Raw genomic sequence first — 20,463 nt, forward strand, 5'->3', positions numbered from 1 at the left:
CAGGATCTGGCCGACCCCGCAGCCCCCCGGCAGGGCTCCCTGTAATAAAAATGCCAGCACTGATGCCGGTGCCGGAGCGCCTGCCCGCCGCCGCCCCGCTCAGCCCGCCCGGCCCCCCGCACGCCGCAGGCAGCGTCTCCTGCGCGCACCGCTCCCACGGGCGTCTCTCGGCCCGCGGGACGGCGGGGCCGGGGTGGGCGGCGGCTGCCGGCAGGCCCCGGCGCCCGCCCGTGCGCACCGCGGCGCCCGGCTCTGCCGGCGGCGGGGCCGGGCCTGGGAGCGGGCCGGGGCCTGGGCGGGCGCGGAGGCCCCGCCGGCCCGTGACCGGCCGCGTCAGGTGACGCGGGTCACGCCGCCGCCTCCCCGCCCGCTCGTGCGCGCCCCGCCGGCAGGCTGCGCCGCGCGCTCCGCCGAGCGCCGTGCGGGGGAGGGGAGCGGCGGCGGCGGCGGGGCGCCAGCGCGGCACCTGGGCCCCCCCGCGCCGAGGCGCGTCCCGAGGCCGCCCGCAGGCAGAGGGGCCCTCGGAGCCCCGGCGGGAGCGCCGCCGGCATGAGCCAGGTGCCGAGGAAGCTGCCGGAGCAGGAGGAGGGGGACGATGAGGAGGAAGAGGAGGAGGAGATCGTGGGCTTGGCGGGCTACGCCGACGGGGCCGAGTCCTTCTCGGACGGGGACGCGGAGAGCGGCGGCGATGAGGCGTGTGAGTGCCAGCCGCGGCGGCCGCAGCGGCACCGGGGGCGGCGGGGAGCGGCGCCGTGGGGCGGCGGGGGCTGGTCCCGGAGAGGCGGGGGGCAGGCACCGGCCTCGGAGCGGGCTGCGGGGCAGTGGCCGGCAACGCCTGCGGGGCGAGGTGCGGGGCAGGGGCCCCCGTGTGCGCGGGGCCGCGGGTGAGGCGGGGCGGGGGCCGAGGTGGGGCAGGGGCGGGGGCGGGCGGGACGGGGCCAGCGCTGGAGGAGGTGAGGTTTGGCTGCCGCGGGGGCCGGGCCTGGCCGCCGGCGGGTGCGGGTCAAGGCCCCCCGGGGATTTGGGTCACGGGGAGGGTGAGCAGGGTCGGAAGGGAGCGAGGGGTAGCGGTGCGGGGGGAGGGCAGGCCTGGCCGGGGCGGGGGCGGGCTGGGCGCCAGCGGGGGGTCGGAGGGAGCGGGGAGCTCTGAGGCGGGAGCGGGGCAAGGGCCGGGAGAGCGGGAGGAGGCAAAAGGGGTGCGGACAAAGTGGCGGTGGGGGCAATCTCCCTTCAGTGTTTTCCATGAGAGTTATTAGTGGCCGCAGGCTGGTGATGGGACTGGAGAGTGCCAAGGAGGCGGGGGGGCCGGGTGTCAGGCTATAACAGGCAGCTCTGTGTCCAGGGCTGCTCTGCAGCTGTGAATGTCAGTCCCCGCAGCGGCAGGCTCCGCTCAACGCCTGTTGTCCGTGCGTCTGTGCATATGAGGAACCGCGTTACTCGCTGCGTGCCTGTGTCGGTGTGGATGGTGATGCTAGGAAGGACAGGCTCACCAGGAAAAGCAGCCTCATTCAGTAAAAAAGAGGCAATGCCAGCTCAGAGCCTGTTGCTTTCATTCAGAGCCTGAATTCATTCTTCTGAGACGTGTTCCACAAAGGAGCTCGGAGAACTCTCAGTGTCTCAGGGCAAAAACCCAATTGCTTTTTTATAAGAGCGTAATAAAAGGCTACATGTTTTAAGGCTGCTTTGATTATTAGCATGCAGAACCTTCTCCTTAAAGGCCCAGTCCTACAGGCTGCCATGGGAGGCATCACATTGACTAATGCAATTTTGGGGGAGGAGGGAAGGTCAGTGCTTTGAATGTAAGTCTTCGTGGCGAAAAGCTGCGGGAATGCTGGGATGTAAGAGCTGTAGCTGAGACTAATTAAAGTCTTATTTGAAACTACTAAAAAATTGCCTTTATTTTGATGCAAAGAGAATACATTTTAGCACAGTTCATTAGTTCTAAACTAACTTAGCATTTTCTGTAGAGAAGTAATCCATATTCTGCCCTCAGAGGACAGAATTTTTCAATTTTTGGGTATTTTTCAATAGGAACTTTGTTAGACTGCTAAAAATTGCAATTGCTTCTTCATAGTAATAGCAGAGTATTGTACTTAACAGAAACAAACCTTTACATCCTGAATTGCAGGAGAAGACAGTCCATGCAGGGACCTTTTTTACGTAGGATTAAAACAAAGGGCCATTTTAACAGTCCAGATCCCCTGGCTTTCTGTTTCATTCTGAATTCTCTGGGGAAAGAGGCATAGAGCATCTGTAATGGAGGGGGTTGGGATTTGGGTCTGTGTTTTGTATATTTAACGCTGGGCTGCAGAGCAAGGAGCTTTCCTTTTCCCAGCTTTTGTCCTCTCTCTTCCTGGATCTGTACAGTAAGTAGTCCAAAATTCAGCGTTACAGCCTCTACTTTTCTGCAAAGAAAGAATTGAAAGGGCAATATAAGGAGAACAGCTTCAATGCGTGGCTGTTGAAAGTGAAGGGAGAAGCCAGGCTTAAAAGTAGAAATATAATTTCTGCTTGTAGGCATACGGGAGATTTCAAAACTTCATATTGGTCATCCCTCACCCTGTACTGGTTTCTTGTCTGCAGCCTGAATGCTGAAACCACATCTCTTGTCCTCTTAATATTTTTACTTTACACATGGGGTCATATTCAGAGACCTTAAAGCACTTAGTTTACATAAAGCCTAGTCATATTTTTGATATATGCAATTAAAAAGTATTTAGAAGCGAGGAAACCCTCTGCAGAGCGTCCAAGGAAGTAGCTTTAAGACATATCATTGCACAGTGCCGCACTTGCGGCAGAGTGGAACCAGGTCTTCTGGTTCTGGGTCTTTTCTTTAGCCACAAGAGTTTCCTTCCACCAGGCATTTCTGCAATGTTCATGAACCCACAGTAGCTGAACAGCTTTCTTGTTTGCATATAAGCTTTTTCTGTTAACTGTTCAGGCTCAGGCCATCTGTTAGCGTTGAAGATGTTCATTGTATGTGTTTTTTAAGGCTATTGTCTTGACAGCACTCCAAAGTGCAAATATCACAGTCACAGGAGTACTGGAAATGCTACGAGATCAATGGGCTTGAAGGTACACAAATGGAGAGTTTGGGACTGCTAATTCTCCTTTACACAAAAAAGGTTAAAACTTAAAAATAACATAATTGCATTAGTGGGCAAAAACATAATCAATATTAGCTGTATGAGTTTAAAACTAATTTTAAAACTAACTCAGAAGCTTGTTACGTTATGGACGGTAACAAGAGCACAATAATTTCTTTTGGCGTGATGTCATTTGAGCAGATGAACTGCAGTGCTTTATTTGGATGTTTGAAAACTGGCGAGATCTACAAATACACCTTCCAATGTGGCATCTTCATCACACATGCCTGTGAAGCACTGGTAGTCACCTGCCTTGACAATTAATTGCAATTGACGTGGAATTCAGGATGGGCTTCAAAAACTACTTTAGTTATCCATGAATATCCCTAATAGCGTGAAGGATTAGAGTATTCGTTGTGTACTCTGCATCCTGGTGAGACAGGTCAGGACTACTACATGCAGTCCTCAATTAACTCAGAGCTGGGCTCTTTTGCATGTTGCAACGCATGCAAATTGCACTCCATAAGCAAGGGCACAACTGCAATTACAGACCTTTTGTAAGGAATTGAGTGCTTCTCGGTGAGGAAAGTGCTTTTGGGTTTGTTAAGTTTAATTTGTGAATACTTCAAAGGATATGGCCTCTAACCAGCATGACTACTTTTCTTTATGGCTGCTTAGAAAAGTTGAAATATGAAGGACTGTTGATATGCATTAAAAACTGGCATTTTGTAACATTTACTCTGCAAAAGTGAACGAAGCAGGAAATGTGTTGCATCTCACAATAGGGAAAAAAACCTTTCCTATTACAGAATAGAGAAGAGTTCAGTGTTTCTCTTAGGCATATTATGATCTCACTCAGTAACCTAGTCTGGGAAGTTGCAGTGATACATCTACTGGCATTTCTGTGGCAAATTAAGGAAGGAGTTGTCATGTACTCTGCAAAGGAATGTGGGCAGGCAGCACATCGTCCAATTTCTTTACATATAAGGTAATCTCTTAACTCTCTCCCAGAGGAAAGTGCTATAGCAGCCTTGCTATCTAGTCAGGTTTGGATGATACTCATTTACATTTCCCTGTCTTTGAACTGGCAGGATTTCAAAAGCTAAATAACAGTCTTACTAGCAGAAGAGCTGGTGTTCATTCTTCTCATCAGTAACTCTGTTTGCACTTGCAACTGTGTTTTTTTTAGTATGGCTTTAATATAAAGCAATTTCTTTCTAGTAAGTATTACAGTCCATAAAAATCAAACCGTCTGGAATAATTTAATGCAAGAACAATGTAAAACCCCAAGTTATTTAAAGTATTTTTTTTAGAAACATGTGAGTTTTTAGCCTATTTCTTAAAGAAAAGGGTGTTACGTAGGTACCCTGTCATCTGGTTGTCTCATCACCAGTCAGAACTTTGGAAACTGCTGCCCACCTTCAAGCAAATTTGAACGAAAGATGTCTCAAAGATGATTAGGTTCCCACAAGCTTGATGAAAACTGGCATTCAGAAGCAAGGAGAGGCCCAAATGAAAGTGTCTGCAGAGGGCCAGGCGAGCAGATGTGTGTGTGCGTGTACACGTGTGTACGGTCTAGCCAACCGGCATGTGTTTAGCTCCAGAGCAGCCACAGCCTGTCATATCTGTTATTTGGAGGATATGTCATAAGACATACAGGGGGAAGTTGGTGTTCTTGTGGTGGGGAGAGGAAGGGGACACAAAGTACAAACCCATAGCAAATTAGACTTCGTAAGTTCTGTTGCGGACAGAGAAAATGGGAGGTTTTTTTGTTTTTTTGAAACATGCAATAAAGTCTCAATGAGGAGACTGTTCTTTATATGCCTTTATAAAGTATTTTATTCAAACTAGTTCTTGTAAAGCTTTGAATAAATCATTTTCCCTTCTGATGGCCAAAATACAAATTGCATTATATATGCACATTAATGAAATTGCAACTATACGTTTGGCAGCTGTGGAAAATTTGTGCGTTAGAGAAGAGAGTGGGGTGGAGGAAACACTGTTAAATCCTGTACCTTTGGTTTGCTTTATTGACAAGACCGTACCCCCCCAAAACATAAAATATTGTTACATCGTCCTAGAGCAGCTGTTTATTATTCCTTTATAGGTGTGAAGTGTTGTAGGCATGCGCTTCTTGCAGCCACAGGAGGGTACTATCACGGTTCGGGTTGAGAGGAAGAGTAGAGCAGCGTGTTGACTGCAGTTTATTACTTCCTAAATTTGTTGTCTGTGGATCAGCAGAAGTTGGCCATTGCTGCATTAGGAGGATGAGATTCTTACGGAGTTACCTGTCGCTGCTCTGCTTGAAGGGGCTTCATCTGTGCGCTGCTCCAGCCTGGCAGTGTTTCATGTGTGATAATAAACAAGAGCACAGTAAGTGGTAATACCTGTCAAGGCCTTTCAAAGGTGTTTAAAATGGATAGGATCCCAACGATAATGAGTTTCTAACTCCTGTCAGTGACTGTGGCGACACGGGCCCTCACTGAGTGGCGTAACCGCTCACAAGCCAGTAGATGGTGCCAAGGGGACGTTTTACGCTAACACTGCAAGACCTTCAGTTGAGAAGCCCTAATTCTGGGAGACAGAAGCTCAGGAGGCACAAACAGACCTGAGCAAGCTTCTGTGCCCTCCTGGCAGGCCCATCCTGCTCTTGCGTTTCTGAAAGTTGTGAGTGAGGCTTGAGGAACACAAGAGGACGGACGTGATCACCACCCCTAGGTGCAAAACATGCTCCAATGCAAATGATTCCTTCAAGCTTTCCATGTTTTTTAGCCCATAAGGCCATGTAATAAATTGACAGGTTCAAATTGTTGTTGCTGAGGTTTCTTCTTTCGGATTTTCATACTTTTGGAGTAAAGTTGACCACTTAAAGTGTGCAGGGCATGTGCAGGAAGGATGCATAAGAACAAATGTGTGCCAGTTTTCTGCAATTCAAAATTTATCCCGGCAGAAAAAGATGAATAAATGCAATTATGTTGTGCTCTGAATTATGTTGAATAGTCTGTACTGCAGTGGGTGGGAGAAGGGCTGCCTGACAGCTAGTGTGTTTAGCCTGTTGTCTGATCAGTATTTTAAACCTGACCACTGTGTGCTGTGAGCCTTACTCTGTGGATTTAGCCTTGACAACTCTTTTTTTTTTTTTTTTTTTTTTTTTTTTTTGCGTTGCTTGTGTTTGATGCTGCAGACAGGGTATCTCAGAGGTGTTCGAAAGCTTTTTACCTCTATGGGCAGTACCGTTTTCAGCTCGGACGTTTCAAAGTTATCGCCCAATGAAATGCAGCAGTTGAGACTCTTGTAGCTGTTTTGATTAGAGATACTTGAAACTGAAGTTGGTGTGTTGACAGGTGTGGATAGCTATACGTTCATATCCTTACAGATATAACAGTTTAGTTTACTCCCGTAACTACCTTTATGCTAATATAACTGCATCAGCACTAGACAATGTTCTGTTTCAGTGGTACCAGTTTCAAACTGGGGTAGGTAACACAATGAAATCACTGTGTTCCCAGGCCCTTGTTTTGCAAACAGGCAGGGCATATGCTGTAATGTTATTTATTGGATAACAAACTTTTACAGATCGTAACACAAATTATTCAATAGCAGGTGCAATCCTAACTACCTTAGAAAAGGACTCCTCATGAGCTCAGTACTGTGTTGTATCTCCCAACATAGAGGAATGGTTTGCCTGCTGAGTTGTTCTCTTCCTATAGCTCCTGGGATATGTGATTCCATTTGTTTGTTTGTTTGAGAGGAAGGAAGCCCTCATGTAGCCTTAGGAAGATCACAGGAATGTAATTGACACAAACTTACTCCTTTCTTCCAGCAGTGTGATGTAGCTATCAGTTGACAAGGGTATTTGTTATCAGTTTATATTCTTTTAAGTTGGGTTAGAATGTATGTGGGATAGTGTTAATTAGAATAAAATTAGGTATTTTAGGATGTCTGTGTGTAATAAGACATTTGTCACCTACAGACTGAGCGATCAAACCTTCTGCAGTCTCTGAATTACAGGTGAGAAGTAGGTTTTCTGATAGTATAGCCTAAGGGGCAAATAACTCAAGTTAAAATGCCTGTAGCACCACCACCTAAGCTTAAAAATTGGTAACATTTGCATAAATCCAAGTAAAAATGTCATGAAAATAAATGTCAAGTGCATGTTATCTGACAGTTGCTAATTATATTGCCATAGTATATTACTTTTATTCTTGTGTGATTTTTATTCAGTTTTGGATTTCAATGATCCCTTCAGTACTGAAGTTAAGCCAAGAATCCTGCTCATGGGATTGAGAAGAAGTGGGAAGTCTTCCATTCAGAAAGTTGTCTTTCACAAAATGTCACCGAATGAGACTCTCTTCTTGGAGAGCACAAACAAGATCTGCAGAGAGGATGTTTCCAACAGCTCCTTTGTCAACTTTCAGATATGGGATTTTCCTGGGCAAATTGACTTCTTTGACCCTACATTTGACTATGAGATGATTTTCAGAGGCACTGGAGCACTGATATTTGTTATTGATTCTCAGGTAAAAAAAGGGGGTTTGAGCTACCTTTTTCTTTTCTTCCTTCAGCAATAGACAAATGGGTTGAAAAGCACAAGATTTTTTCAAAGCAAATAAATAACTTATATCACAAACACATTCAAAGAAAGTCATTAAAACTTGAAGAGCTGCTTAGTTATTTTTAGTCTCTCTCAAAAGTTAACTAATTTTCTTTAACATCTCAAGGTTCTTGCTCAGACTTCTAAGTGATGACAGCGTGACATTGGTGCACATGCTGGATGTAGGCTCAGGCTTCTACTTATAAGAAATAAAAAAATTAAGCTGTTGTTGAACTGTAGCATTATTTAAAAGTAAGTACCATGAAATTTTGTATGTATTTTTAAGAACTTTCCCACAGTTCTACCTTTTCTTTTTCCTTCATTAGGATGATTATATGGAAGCATTAGCTCGGCTGCATCTTACTGTGACCAGAGCCTATAAAGTGAATCCAGATATCAACTTTGAAATCTTTATCCATAAAGTGGATGGTTTATCTGATGATCATAAGATTGAAACGCAAAGAGATATTCACCAGAGGGCAAATGATGACCTTGCAGATGCTGGATTGGAGAAGATTCACCTCAGGTGAGAAAAGCTGCTGTGCAGAGAATCCTAAAGAGGAGAGCAGCTTATTTGATGAGTTACCATTTTCTGTTCTCTTGAAGTAGAAGGCAACAAGCTTTTGATAGATGAAGGAAAAGGATAATCAGAGACATTGCATTTGACCTGAGCCAAACGAAGTATTTTATTTCTGATTGCTGTCTTGGAGGGAAAGATGGAGAGGAGATGTGCTTAAAAACACATGACAAATACGCCAGAGTCCTACCAGTTTTTACTGCAGCTGCTGTCTTGAAATAAGTTGTTTGGACAGTGGCAGCAACCAATAGAGCTCCAGCCAGTAGAGCATATATGCTACCTACATCACTTTTGCCGTTGAAACCTATCTATCTGCCTCACAGTCCCCTCCCAATCACTAGTCCTCACTGCTGCAGCCTGCTGGGAGCCACTTGGGAAGACAGGTGCTGTATCTTTGTCTTATGTCTGCTAATAAAGCAGATTGTTGTAGCAAATAATGAAAAATAGTGGACTTCTGCAGACTGGGAACTAGAGAACATTAAGTTGTCGCATCTTTCTTAGCACTTAAAGCCAAGTACAAATATATTAAAAAGAGATACCTGCTCCGTGAACATGCCAGCTCTTTAGAGCTCTTAACAACTTGACTGCATCATTGCATTGATAAATGGGTCCACAGCTTTCAAAAAGTAGATCACAACAGACATACTCAGTAATATTCCTTTCCTGCAATTTGAAAAATATTTTCGTAAGAATACCAAGATGAGAGTTGCATCATGAAGTTCTACACTAGGGTTTTTTTTGGATAGAAATGAAGTCCTATGCTTCAATCATAATGTGACTTTTGATCACAAGGGGTAGTTGCACAAGTGTAGGCACTTGCTGTTTGACAATATTTCATTTCACTCATATTATGAAAGGTACATCATGTTCACAGTATGTGGCTAAAAGGAAAATGTGGTGACGTTTTTTTCCAGCTTTTATCTGACAAGCATATATGATCATTCTATATTTGAAGCATTTAGCAAAGTGGTACAGAAACTGATTCCACAGCTCCCAACACTGGAAAACCTGCTTAACATCTTTATTTCAGTAAGTACTTGTTATATACTTTGTCTGTAGATCCAGCTATGTCCAACATGCATGTTCAGATATTCTGTTCTCTGCCTTCTGAGAGATTATGAGCAATGTGAACTCTCAGAGAAATTATCAAAACTTAGTTGAAATTCACCCACACGCAGTTTGGCCTCACTTCCCTGTCTATTAAACAGTGTTGCTGAGCTGCTGAGATACTCACAGTATTTCCTGAATCACATAAAGTGGGTTAGCAGCCATCACTTTTCTGCTCATACATTAATTTGCATGTTGCAAAGGTCTGTGCTGCATGCATTTGTTTAAGTAGTGCTTAAAATTTATGTAAATAAATTCTTAAAGGAACATCATCTTAAATTCTTAAAGGAACATCATCTAGTCTGACCTCTTACGTAGCGCTTCCTAGAATTAATTCTACTTTGTATTGAAGTTTAATCCGCTTAAGAAAATCTTCTCTTGTCTTGAAATTTTTAGAGGCAGAGTCACAGCTTTCACAGTTTCCATAGTTACTCCCAAGGCCAATTAGAGAGTTCTGTATATCTAGTGGCTTGTTACCACTGTGGAGGTAATTGCTTGCTCCACTGTTCCTGTATGTGTGGTCCCTTCCTCTCCTTTGTACGGGTTCTGACGCTCGCCGGTTCCCTCATGGAGTCACTATGACATGCACGAATGCACTGTTTAATGTAGTTAAAAGCAGGTCATGGAGGAGTCCAACATCCTCTTGTTTTGGCACAAGGTAAAAGATGGGAACGTGTGGCCATGAGCAAAGGGGAACACAGTGAGTAGGTTGTGAAAATGGGGAACTCCCCATCTTGGTGGTGGTGAAGTCAGGTCATAGCAGCTCCTGAAACTGCGGCCTTTCTCGCAGTATTCTCATTTTGCACCTTGCATCTGGCATTAATTTGTCAAGCTTCAATTTCCAAGCAAGGTATTTTATTGTGCCTTTTTGTGATTTTGAAGTAATGAAATTATTTAATATCATTCAACAGCCTGTAAGATAAAATTAGACTTCACAGTTTGTCAGTGTAGGGTGTGAAAATAGAGAGAGAAAAAAGTTGGATGTGTTGCTGAAAGGGAGAGCTAGGACTGGAGGAGGGTCTTTCCAGAACTTATTCTCTTACTATTAAGCAACAAGTGATGCTATTTCATAATGAATGGTTTGTTACAAAGATCTGTTTCTACCAAAATGGCTGGACTGTATACCATCATCCAGCCTCGAACTCCACTTAGGACAGAAAGGTCGTGAAGGAGTGATGACAACAGTTCTGAAGCAGTTGGATATTGAATATGCTACACAGTCTTAAAGAGAAGGCTGTCGGAATGGTAGTCCCCCTTGTGCCAGAGTCACCCCAGTCACTCATGTTGTGAGTCAGATGACTGTACGGGGTCTCCTCACTGTTTGGAGTTGGTGAAGAACGTGTCCCAAAGCACCAGATAAATCAAGCACGAGCTGCTTCCTGAATGTCTGGTAACAGTTGCTTGTGTGTCTGGAACAGCCAGAAGGCAGCTCCAATAATCTCTAGAATATCAGATGTAATTTGTAAGGAAGAACCAGTCTTTCAAACGAATGGGAAGTCCAAAAAAGTGAGAGAGGCATGCTGTTTCCCCTGTTCAGTAGCAAAAACAGTCTCAGACTGTTTCTTAGCTCCAAATAGACCAAAATCCCATTTGTTAATGACCAAGCTGTAGCTGCATCACTATGTCCTCAGCATGCTTGCTGTCTCTTTTCACAAGTATCTTCTATCTGTAGACAGGAGACTCGGAATGACTCTATTTGCAACCACAGGAAGACTAAACATCATTCTCCAGCATGGAATTAGTTTGCGGGTGCCTCTTTACTTCAGCAACTTAGTGACAACAAATCTTGACATGGATTTTGGTCATGCCTTGTTTCAGGAAGCCAGTGTGCTGGATATCAAAGTATGGGTGTATTGGTGTTCTAGTTTGGGTTTTGCAGCGATACACATGAGGTTTTGCTTTCATTTATGCCATGAAGACTTCCAACGTGAAAAGCTGATGATGACAAAAATAGATCTGTGATCACTTAAGTTCACAGCGGGTTTTTGCCTAACTACTAGTGTCACAGTGTGTTAGCTTGTAGGTTTGAGGAACCATCGCTGTGATAATGCTGCTTCTACATTCTTTAATGTAACTGCTTTTAAAACATAAAATAAGAGTTGGTTTGGCATTCAAAACCCAGGTAAATCTCACCTGACTAACACACTATCAGCTTCATATAGAAGGATGTCTGGTTTTTACTTACTGTGGCCTTACCAAGCAATTGAGTTGTGTGACACAGGAATGTGGATTTTCATTTTAGGGTTGTTGGGGTTTTTTGGAGGGATGTTAAAAAGTATGCGTTAAAAACAAAAAATGAGTTATCATGGTAAAAATAAAATTAAGTACAGTTTTGTTTATTTAATGATTTAAATTTCATAATCTGTAATTAAAATGTAGTAGTAAAAATTAAAATTCATTCACTGTATCTGCTGTTTGCTGCAAGACCTGTTTAAACAACTGTCCAAAATTCATTCCTAACTGTAAGTGACTAGTGATATCCTGTAAGTTCTTTTAAAAATTACTTTTTTAGGGCCAAATTCTGGCTTACTTTTCATACTTTCAAGAAGGAAAAAGATAGGGCCATTTACCTAACCTAGGAATTGGAGTAATGCTACCAGTTTTACTGAACCCATTCCATTTAAAGAATAGAAACTGCCTTCTCCTTTATCAAACCCAGTATAGTTGAGAAACATGGCTGTTCGGATATCGGCTACCTCATGGTTTTTATCTATCTAAAATCAAATCTCATGTATTCATTGCGGAAGATTTTTTGCATGACTCTCTTGGTTCAGATTAGCCATGGAATACTCTTACATTGATTCAGAGTGCTTGGTAGAGCTTCTAGTGCATGTTGCATCTTCTTTCCAGACTGTAGGGTTGTGTCAGAGATGACTATTGCTTATTCTGTCCCTGCTCTCGTTGACATCAATGGCAGCATTTCATTCAGTTGCATAAGGCAGCTGTTGGCCTTTGTTTCTCTAATAAGGAACCCTCCTGCTCTAGTAACAGAAACAGTTGGTTTCTTATTGTCATTTTCCCTGGCTGAGCGTTAATGATACAATGTCTCTTTGAATAGTATTTTTTGTCCACTGTTTCCTGATTTTGTTATGACTTGTAATTATTGTTTGTACTGATATTTTTTTCTTGAGCAATTTAATCACAAACATTCTGGCAAATCCTTTGCTTTTTCGGTTAAAGTTGTACTAAAAACCCTGGCAAATGAAATCCGTGAAGTCATGTGGGTACAACTTAGTGGTTACTACTACTGGCAGTCTATCCTACCCTTTCGCTGAGGTTTCTGTCACCGTACAAAGGTTGACAGAAGCAAATACGTGCCAGTTTCTCAGCAGGTCCTACCATGATGTACTAGTTTCAACTGAAAACGAGCATGGTTTAAGTTAAGACACCAAGCTCAGCCCTTACCAGTAGGCATAACTGCTGGCATGGCAAACATCTCAAGGTGAAAACCTTTTAAACTGTCACTGCAAGTACAAGCAGGCTGCAGCAGCCAGAGTTCTGAGATGGAAAAATCACTTCTCATTGCTAAATGTTATTATATTGTCACTGGCATCTCAGTCATTTAAGGTACATCTTGCCTGTACAGCTGAAACTATGTCTCTCTTTATATAATACACCATTTTATAATCGCCACCTCATGAATGACACTACAGGGCTCAAGTTCCAACTTCTTTTGTCCAAAATGACTTCTATTTTCAAGTATGTATTTTGGTAATGAATTATGGCTACATACTTATATGATATTTACAGGTGAATCTTGTGATTAATCTTATTTGACAACATCTGTTGAAGTATGTGAGGTACTGTCAGAACTATTATTAAAAATTAAAATTACAGAACTATAACATGTGGCCAGAATAACCAAAATAAATATGCATACATTTTTGTTCTTAGTGCTCAAAGAACATAGACTCATAGAGCCATGTAGGCTGAAAAGGACCTTTAGAGGTCAGCTCCTGCTCAGAGTCAGGCCAGTTAGAGCAGGTTGCTCATGGCTGGGTCCAGTCCAGCTTTGAGCATCTCCAAGGATGGAAACTCTACAACTTCTCAGGTCAGCATGCTCCCAGTGCTTCACCACTCTCATGCTAAACTCTTTTTTTTCTTGTATCAAGTCAGAATTCCAGCTTGTGCCTTTTGTCTCTTGTCCTTCAACACTGTAGCTTTGAGAAGAGCTTGGCTCTGTCGTCCTTGCACCCTTACATTAGGTATTTGTAGATAGCAACGAGCCCTCTCTTCTTCAGGCTGAACAAACCCAGTTCTCTGAGACTGTCCTTGTACCTCGTGTGCTTCAGCCCATGTACCTAAGGTATCCACAGTGTATGCTTTGTTTTGAATATTTCTTTTATTAACAAATAAAAGACTTATTAATTTAAGTCTTTTCTATAACGAAATGCAAGAAATTCACCTCTGTACTCTGTTATTATTGATGGGTCTTTCCAGCCTTAGTTGTGTGTGCGATGGTGGCAGAATTAAGCCTCTTTAAGAAGAAAATGCCCAAAATATTGGTAGCCATTGTTCAATAGCATACCTAGGGTTGAATTTTTTCTGCCTATTGCGGGAAATTTGGAAAGTGGGAGGGTCACTTTAGTCTCTTAACTATGTGTTAAATAGTTGACTTAGGAAAGAAGAAGAAGAAAAAGGAAAAGTTCTGAAACTACAAAGGAAGCTGAAGGTATTAAAACTTGTTAGGGGTTTTCAGTGTGTTTTTTGGTAGTTACAAAACTGCTGTGGTAGCATTCCCAAACCATATTAAAAAGGGAAGCCCATATATGGAGAAGATTCGTTTTTTGATGGGAGATAGTTGCTTCTCTTCTTGTATAGGTGGATTCTGAAGCATATTTTATAGCTTGAGCTGTAGCAATACTGGGAAATTGCCCTTTGTGTTCATGCTGGGACAGCTGCCCAGGTGCAATCCCTTGATACCAGCAAGAAAAGCTACTGTTTTCAGTTAAACAGTACACATTTTTTCCTCTTTTTCCAGGAAGCAGAGGCTTATGGCAGTTTACTTACCTACACAAAGAGTATGAGCTAGCATTCCTGGCTAGCCTCCGAGAGCTGCGAATATGATACATCTCCAGTACGGAGAGAGTCTTAAGCAGCTTGGCAGGATGACAGGAACGTAGCTGTCATCACATTAGCAAGCCTTAGCATTATAAACATGGCTTTAACCACCAGTGCTACATGAAAACTGAAAGAGCACCATCAAAATACTGGTCTTTCTCCTGTGATCCTAAAAGATGTTCTAAGGAACCAGACGGTAAAACAGCTACAGACCCCAATGAGACAATTTCTCAATTTCCTTGAGAAATTAGTTCCTGAACACTAGTGCCTTCTTCGTCCATCAACTTCTTCTTTTCGTTATTTCTACCTTCTTATGTGTCCAGCTAGAACAACTTTAAATTACAGCTCTCTTTTTATGTCCATTGTTACAATCAAAAACCCAAAAGCTTGTTCTTGAAAGATTACACACACACCCCCATTTTCCACTGAAAATAGATGTAATCTCTCCAGATGTTTTCCAGAGAGGGTAAGTTTGGGAGTGTAACTTGGCATTATGGTTACTCAGGGCAGAAACTGTTGGAAGGTCTGTGAGCATCACTGTTTACTACAAATACGACAGTACTGTATGTACAGTTCTTTCAAAAAGAGCTTGATTGCAGTTTAACTTCCACTTCTTCAGCCTAGCTTTTTGTATAACAGGCAAATAAGGGAACAAAAAAGCTTGGTATTAATTTGAAGACATGACTTCCATTTTATTTTTCTTTCTTTTTTTCTTAAATAGAATTCTGGGATTGAAAAAGCATTTTTATTTGATGTAGTCAGTAAGATCTATATTGCAACGGACAGTACTCCAGTGGATATGCAAACTTATGAGCTCTGCTGTGATATGATAGATGTTGTGATTGATATTTCTTGTATATATGGGTAAGTAAATTGTTAATGTTTTTCATAAAACTGTGTGCCTAAAATCTGAATGGCCTCAAAATTAGAATGATGTGGGTATGGACAATAATGAGAATGTGTAATTTGTCAGGACAGGAGAGAGAAAGAGGAAACAGCAGGTACAGATCCTCTGCCAGCAACAAGCACTGTTCCCTGCCCAGCTTCTTTTGTGAACACCTTCCTCTTTCTATGCTAATAATTTTATGTGGAGGAAGGACTGGGAAGTAACCAACCTAAAATAAAAGGCAATATTTAACATTAACTTTTTGTTCCTCAGGGACGAATTCAGCTGAAGGATGCCTCACGTTTAAAAAAAAAGTGGGGCCATATTTAATTTTGTTTAATAGCTAGTGGCCTCTACTGGCATCAGGGAGCTGCTTCACTCTTGCTTCAGTTCTCTCTTCCTCTTTTCTCTACATGACCTTTCTGGGTTGTGTTTGGTTTTTTTTCCCGTTTTCCCTCCGTATACATTAGCAGCTGGAGATCTCCTGAGGTAGCATGTACATCTCCTTGCAAGTTATGTTTTAAATGGCTTGGCCCTTGGCAAAGTGTAATGCCAGCTATTCCTGGGAACGGCAGGGGCACATTAAGAATTAGTGCATTAAGATGCATAGACTTGGAGGCTAAACCACGGCATGCTTAGAGTGTGGTGGTCTTTGATAGCCTTGCATTCTTACCCATGGATAGACTTCTTGCACTCTTGGAGAAGGTACAAGGGAGAATCCTAGTGCAGATGTGCACTATGCATTAGAACTTCAAAAGAACAACAAATTGCTTAATACCTTTCTAAAATTTCTTAAGTTTGTATATTCTACTGTATGTTTCAGATCTTGGATTTTTCAGTAACTATACACGAACTTGTGTTTTACAGAGGTATACCGTAAAGAATTCTGATTCTGTGGCATTTTTTTGGTACAGAGAAAGATGCTGCTGTATAGTTCAAAAGACTACGCATTTAATTATTATCTGTACAACACCACTTGTGGGGCTTTCTATTCACAAAATGTCACTCTGCCACTCTCTTTGTGTAACCATTTAGCATTTATCACCAGAAATCTGCTTGCCATGATTTTAGCTATAGACTAAAGACATGATATTACAATTCATTTCTTGTCTGTTCCTGGAGCATCTGTGAAACTTGCTACCTTAATACATTATTGATACTAATTGTTCTGGGAGGTTGGTGATAACTACCTATTTAACAAGATCTGTGTGTACGTTCAGGAATGAGGGTAAAATTACAAGGCATAAAACTAATACAGTGATCATCATGACACATCATCTGTGAAGGAGAAATCTCTTTTCATGATACGATGTTGCAAAAGCCAACATCTCATGAGGAAGCTCTCAGGATGGCTTAAACTATCAGTCAGCTGCCACTGCTCAAGCAAGGTTACTAGATTTGAAATTATCAGGACGGACTTACTGGTTCACATGTTTTAGATAAAAAAATATAACGCATTGATTAAAAGAAAACAGACAACCTTGTGGTAAATGGTTGGCAACTAATAGAGGAAAAAATAAGGCTCCAGTTCAGGTACTTGGCAATCAAACAATTTGATTTCTAGCCCTGAGATTTGGTGTGGGATTGGACAAATGATTTAATCTCTATGTCTTCTTAGTTTACATAGTGTGTAGTTTGAAGAAGAGTCTCCCTGAAAGGTTAAAATGAAAATTTCATAAAGTTTGAGATTATCTGGTGAAAGAACCAATGTGGGAGTACTTTTGTTGGCTCATCTGGTGGCTTATCTTTTCTTGTTTGTTTGTTTGTTTGAATATTGTCCCTCAGGCTTAAAGATGATGGCACTGGAACTCCTTACGACAAAGAATCAATGGCAATCATAAAACTGAACAATACAACTGTCCTTTATTTAAAAGAGGTGACAAAATTCCTTGCTCTTGTTTGTTTTGTCAGAGAAGAAAGCTTTGAGAGAAAAGGTATTTTTCCCTTTTCTAGTATTGTATTACTTTTCCCTTACATTAGTTAATGAATAACTGTGGTTGTCATTAGCTGATAACAGTCTCTAGCTGTATCACAAATATTAAAGGTAAGTACAGCTTGATAGAACTTACATAACAAATTTAAAGGCATGAGGTATTTGTGCTGGCATTAAGATAAGATGAAATCATAAATGTATTTGACAACTTTCTGATGTGAAAGCATATGAAAGTTTACATCCAGTACAGTAAAGCTTCCATCTGCAACAGTAGAATGTGTCAGTTTATCTTGGCTAACATTGATTTGTACCTGTTGGTGCCAGCATACGCGTTTGGAACAGCTTGCATGCCATAACCGAGGGAAAATTATTGAAACTGGCTGATAGAAAGAAATATGGTCTTGCTTTTCTCATCTCTGAAAGGAGGCGTTTGAAAAGCTGCATATTTGGGAACTAGATGGCTTTCGTATTTTGCAGTTAAAGTGCATAAAATTTCTTGGTTATCTCTCTGACCCTGGTCAAGGTCAATACCGAAAGCTTAGTTCATGATCGCTCTGCTTGCTGGCATGATGTTCACTGAGTTACCGGTCTTAGTGAAATGCCCTGAGGCCAGAACTGAGCAGTGGAAGAATGAGCCATCATCTAGGCTTGTGTCCCCATCTTGTGATATTAATTCCCCATCTTGTGATATGAATGCACCAGTCAGTGTTGGTGTGTTTGTGAATGCAGTACTCATACCATGTCTGCTGGGCTGTTTGACAGGCTATTTAGCTTTTAGTTTACAGAACTTCAACTGGTTGAATTTCTCTTTAATATCCCTACCGCCTTTATTATCTATGAATGTTAGATGCGGTCACTTTCTTTTTTTGCTGTAAGCATAAGAAGTGTTACTTTGACATACCTACTAACAACACTGTTTCAGAAAGGACACCATGTTGAATAAACACCCATTAGGGTTTGTCCACGACTGTGTCAGGTTGTTGTGTCTACATAGTTTGGGACACTGAGTGCTGTAGCCTGTACTCTTTAACAGTACAGTTCTGGTATTATAATGCAGATTAGCTTTCTGTGCTTGGTGACTTCCACATAATATTTTGTCTGAACTCTAGGGAGAGGGAAAATAATTCCTGGGAAAAAAATCAAAGTGTAACATGGTGGATTTAAACCTCTTAAAATATGTATCATCTCCTGTTAGGGAAATTGAAGTGGAAAACACTGCGGTATTTGGGTTAAGAAAGTTTATGACATTGACCTTGAATGAGGTCATAAGCTCAGTACGAAAATTCTAAAATTGTATTACAGTATTACACAATTGTAGCACCCAGTAAGTCTTCCAGTTGAGTACCAATATGGCTTTACAGCTTTTCTGTGGGATTACATTCAGCCCACTCACATGGTAATATTATCTGCCTATTATGTATGTATGTAATCTAACAGCGTGTCTATTGTATTATTTTTCAATTACAATGTAAGATGAAATACAGCTGGCTGTTATTTGGTAATATTTCTATCAAGTATCCATTTCAAAGCTTATGCATTGTCAAAAAATGCAAATTCTTTGATTACTAGATGCTACTTATTTTTATCACAGTTATTCTGTAAAGCAAATTTACAAAATGACACCGTATTTTATGAAATATTCTAATTTTTCTTGTAGTATACTGAGCACTTCTCCAAATTTTCTTTATTAAGTTAAGGCTTTGTTATCTGCCAATGAACTTCTATTTGTTTTCTCTTAAGACTAGTAAGTACATTTAATATCAGGCATAGTATGAAACTATAATGCTCACTGAATTATTTGTATTTATCAAATGTGCTTTTGCTTAGCACAGAAAATAATGCCTGGGAAATTTACTGATTATGACCTCCAGAGAGACAGTGTGGTATTTCACGAAATGTAGAACCTAAGCAATTTTTTCATTACCTAATTTGTATAAATGTCTTTATTAATATGAAAAACATTTCTATCTCTGTAGGATTAATAGACTACAATTTCCATTGTTTCCGAAAAGCCATACAAGAAGTATTCGAAGTAAGAATGAAAGTAGTAAGATCTCGAAAACATCAAAGCCACATGCAAAAAAATAAAAGACCCACTCCCAATGGGACACCAAGAATGCCACTGTAACTGAGGTTTTCTGGCAATGTGGCAAGCAAAGTTTTCGTGAAGTTGATGTGACTTCTGCATCTCATTGCACTGAGTGAAGAGGAAGACAAATGGGACTGATGTATTATATGAATTTTCCCTGAATGTTCAGAAAGCACTGTTTAAATATTTTTATCCAATCAGTTTTTTTCAAATAGTGAGCACTTTGAGCAAAATGTTGTATATATAAGCATTGAGGTGAACACTTGTAAGAATTTTCTTAATATATGCTGTAAACCTTTTTCATGCCATATTAAGAAAAAACAGCTGTGACAGAAATACTGGGTACATAATTTGCACTTTTTCATGTTTTCCTTGTGGAGTTTGACTTTGATAAACTTAGTTTTTATGGTGATTTTGATGCATGGTGTCAGGTAAAATGTATGCTGTAGTTTATTTACCTGCTACAATCAAATTGGTTAGTAAACAATTCAGAAAACTTGGTACAATGCCTTTTAAAATTTGTGACAGCTAATACCTAACATTCATACAGATCTAATTTCATATATTTTTCAATTTGTAAACTGAAGAATAATTTTGAAGTATGACAGCAATAAGCACCTTACCAGGGATCATAACTGGTAGGTAAATATTAGCTTTTATAAAACAGGCTTTTGGCCAGATTTCATCCAGAGTTCTCCGTAACACTGGTCATGCCCTCTGTTGGGTCTGTTTTTATTATTTACCTCAGCATATACCACTAAAATACCTTTCTATAAAGATAATTGTTTTGTAAAATGGCTCTATGTTGCACTGGTATTTTTATGAGGCTTCAGAGGAGGGTGTTGTATCTGAAAGGTTGAATTTACATTGCTAAGTTTGTTTTGAGAGCCTGCACATTTACAGTTGGCTCAGTGAAGAATCTGTATGTATTTCCACCCCGACGTTCTGATGTACCGATAGGAAGTCCTAAAGATGTGAGCACTGGGTTCTGATTCCCTCTCACAGGGGTACGTCTGTGATTGAAATCAAGAAGAGACCATTAAAATGAGGACTGGACAATCTACCTGCTGTGGTAATCAGCGTACCTCACTACTTTTTTATTTTAACATTGAACATGGGCAGACTTGCCA

At 41.5% G+C, this 20,463-nt stretch overlaps 1 protein-coding gene across 1 annotated transcript; it reads left to right on the plus strand.

The window, feature by feature from the left end:
* Window positions 1-534: 534 nt before the first annotated feature.
* RRAGD (Ras related GTP binding D) lies at window positions 535-20,130 on the plus strand. The gene is made up of 7 exons (XM_082307599.1): window positions 535-697; window positions 7,311-7,606; window positions 8,007-8,206; window positions 9,172-9,286; window positions 15,147-15,289; window positions 17,097-17,245; window positions 19,221-20,130. The coding sequence occupies exons 1-7, from the start codon at window positions 550-552 to the stop codon at window positions 19,370-19,372; spliced, it is 1,203 nt and encodes a 400-aa protein (XP_082163725.1). The 5' UTR covers window positions 535-549; the 3' UTR covers window positions 19,373-20,130.
* The last annotated feature ends 333 nt before the right edge of the window (window positions 20,131-20,463 follow it).

This window comes from Platalea leucorodia, assembly GCF_965183815.1.
Source record: "Platalea leucorodia genome assembly, chromosome: 3".
Taxonomy (NCBI): domain Eukaryota; kingdom Metazoa; phylum Chordata; class Aves; order Pelecaniformes; family Threskiornithidae; genus Platalea; species Platalea leucorodia.

Excerpts from the sequence above, each read along its gene's own strand:
- RRAGD (XM_082307599.1), top strand. The coding sequence starts at position 550 with ATGAGCCAGGTGCCGAGGAAGCTGCCGGAGCAGGAGGAGGGGGACGAT. Across the intron at positions 698-7,310 it reads GAGCGGCGGCGATGAGGCGT|TTTTGGATTTCAATGATCCC; the intron begins GTGAGTGCCAGC and ends ATTTTTATTCAG. Across the intron at positions 15,290-17,096 it reads GATATTTCTTGTATATATGG|GCTTAAAGATGATGGCACTG; the intron begins GTAAGTAAATTG and ends ATTGTCCCTCAG.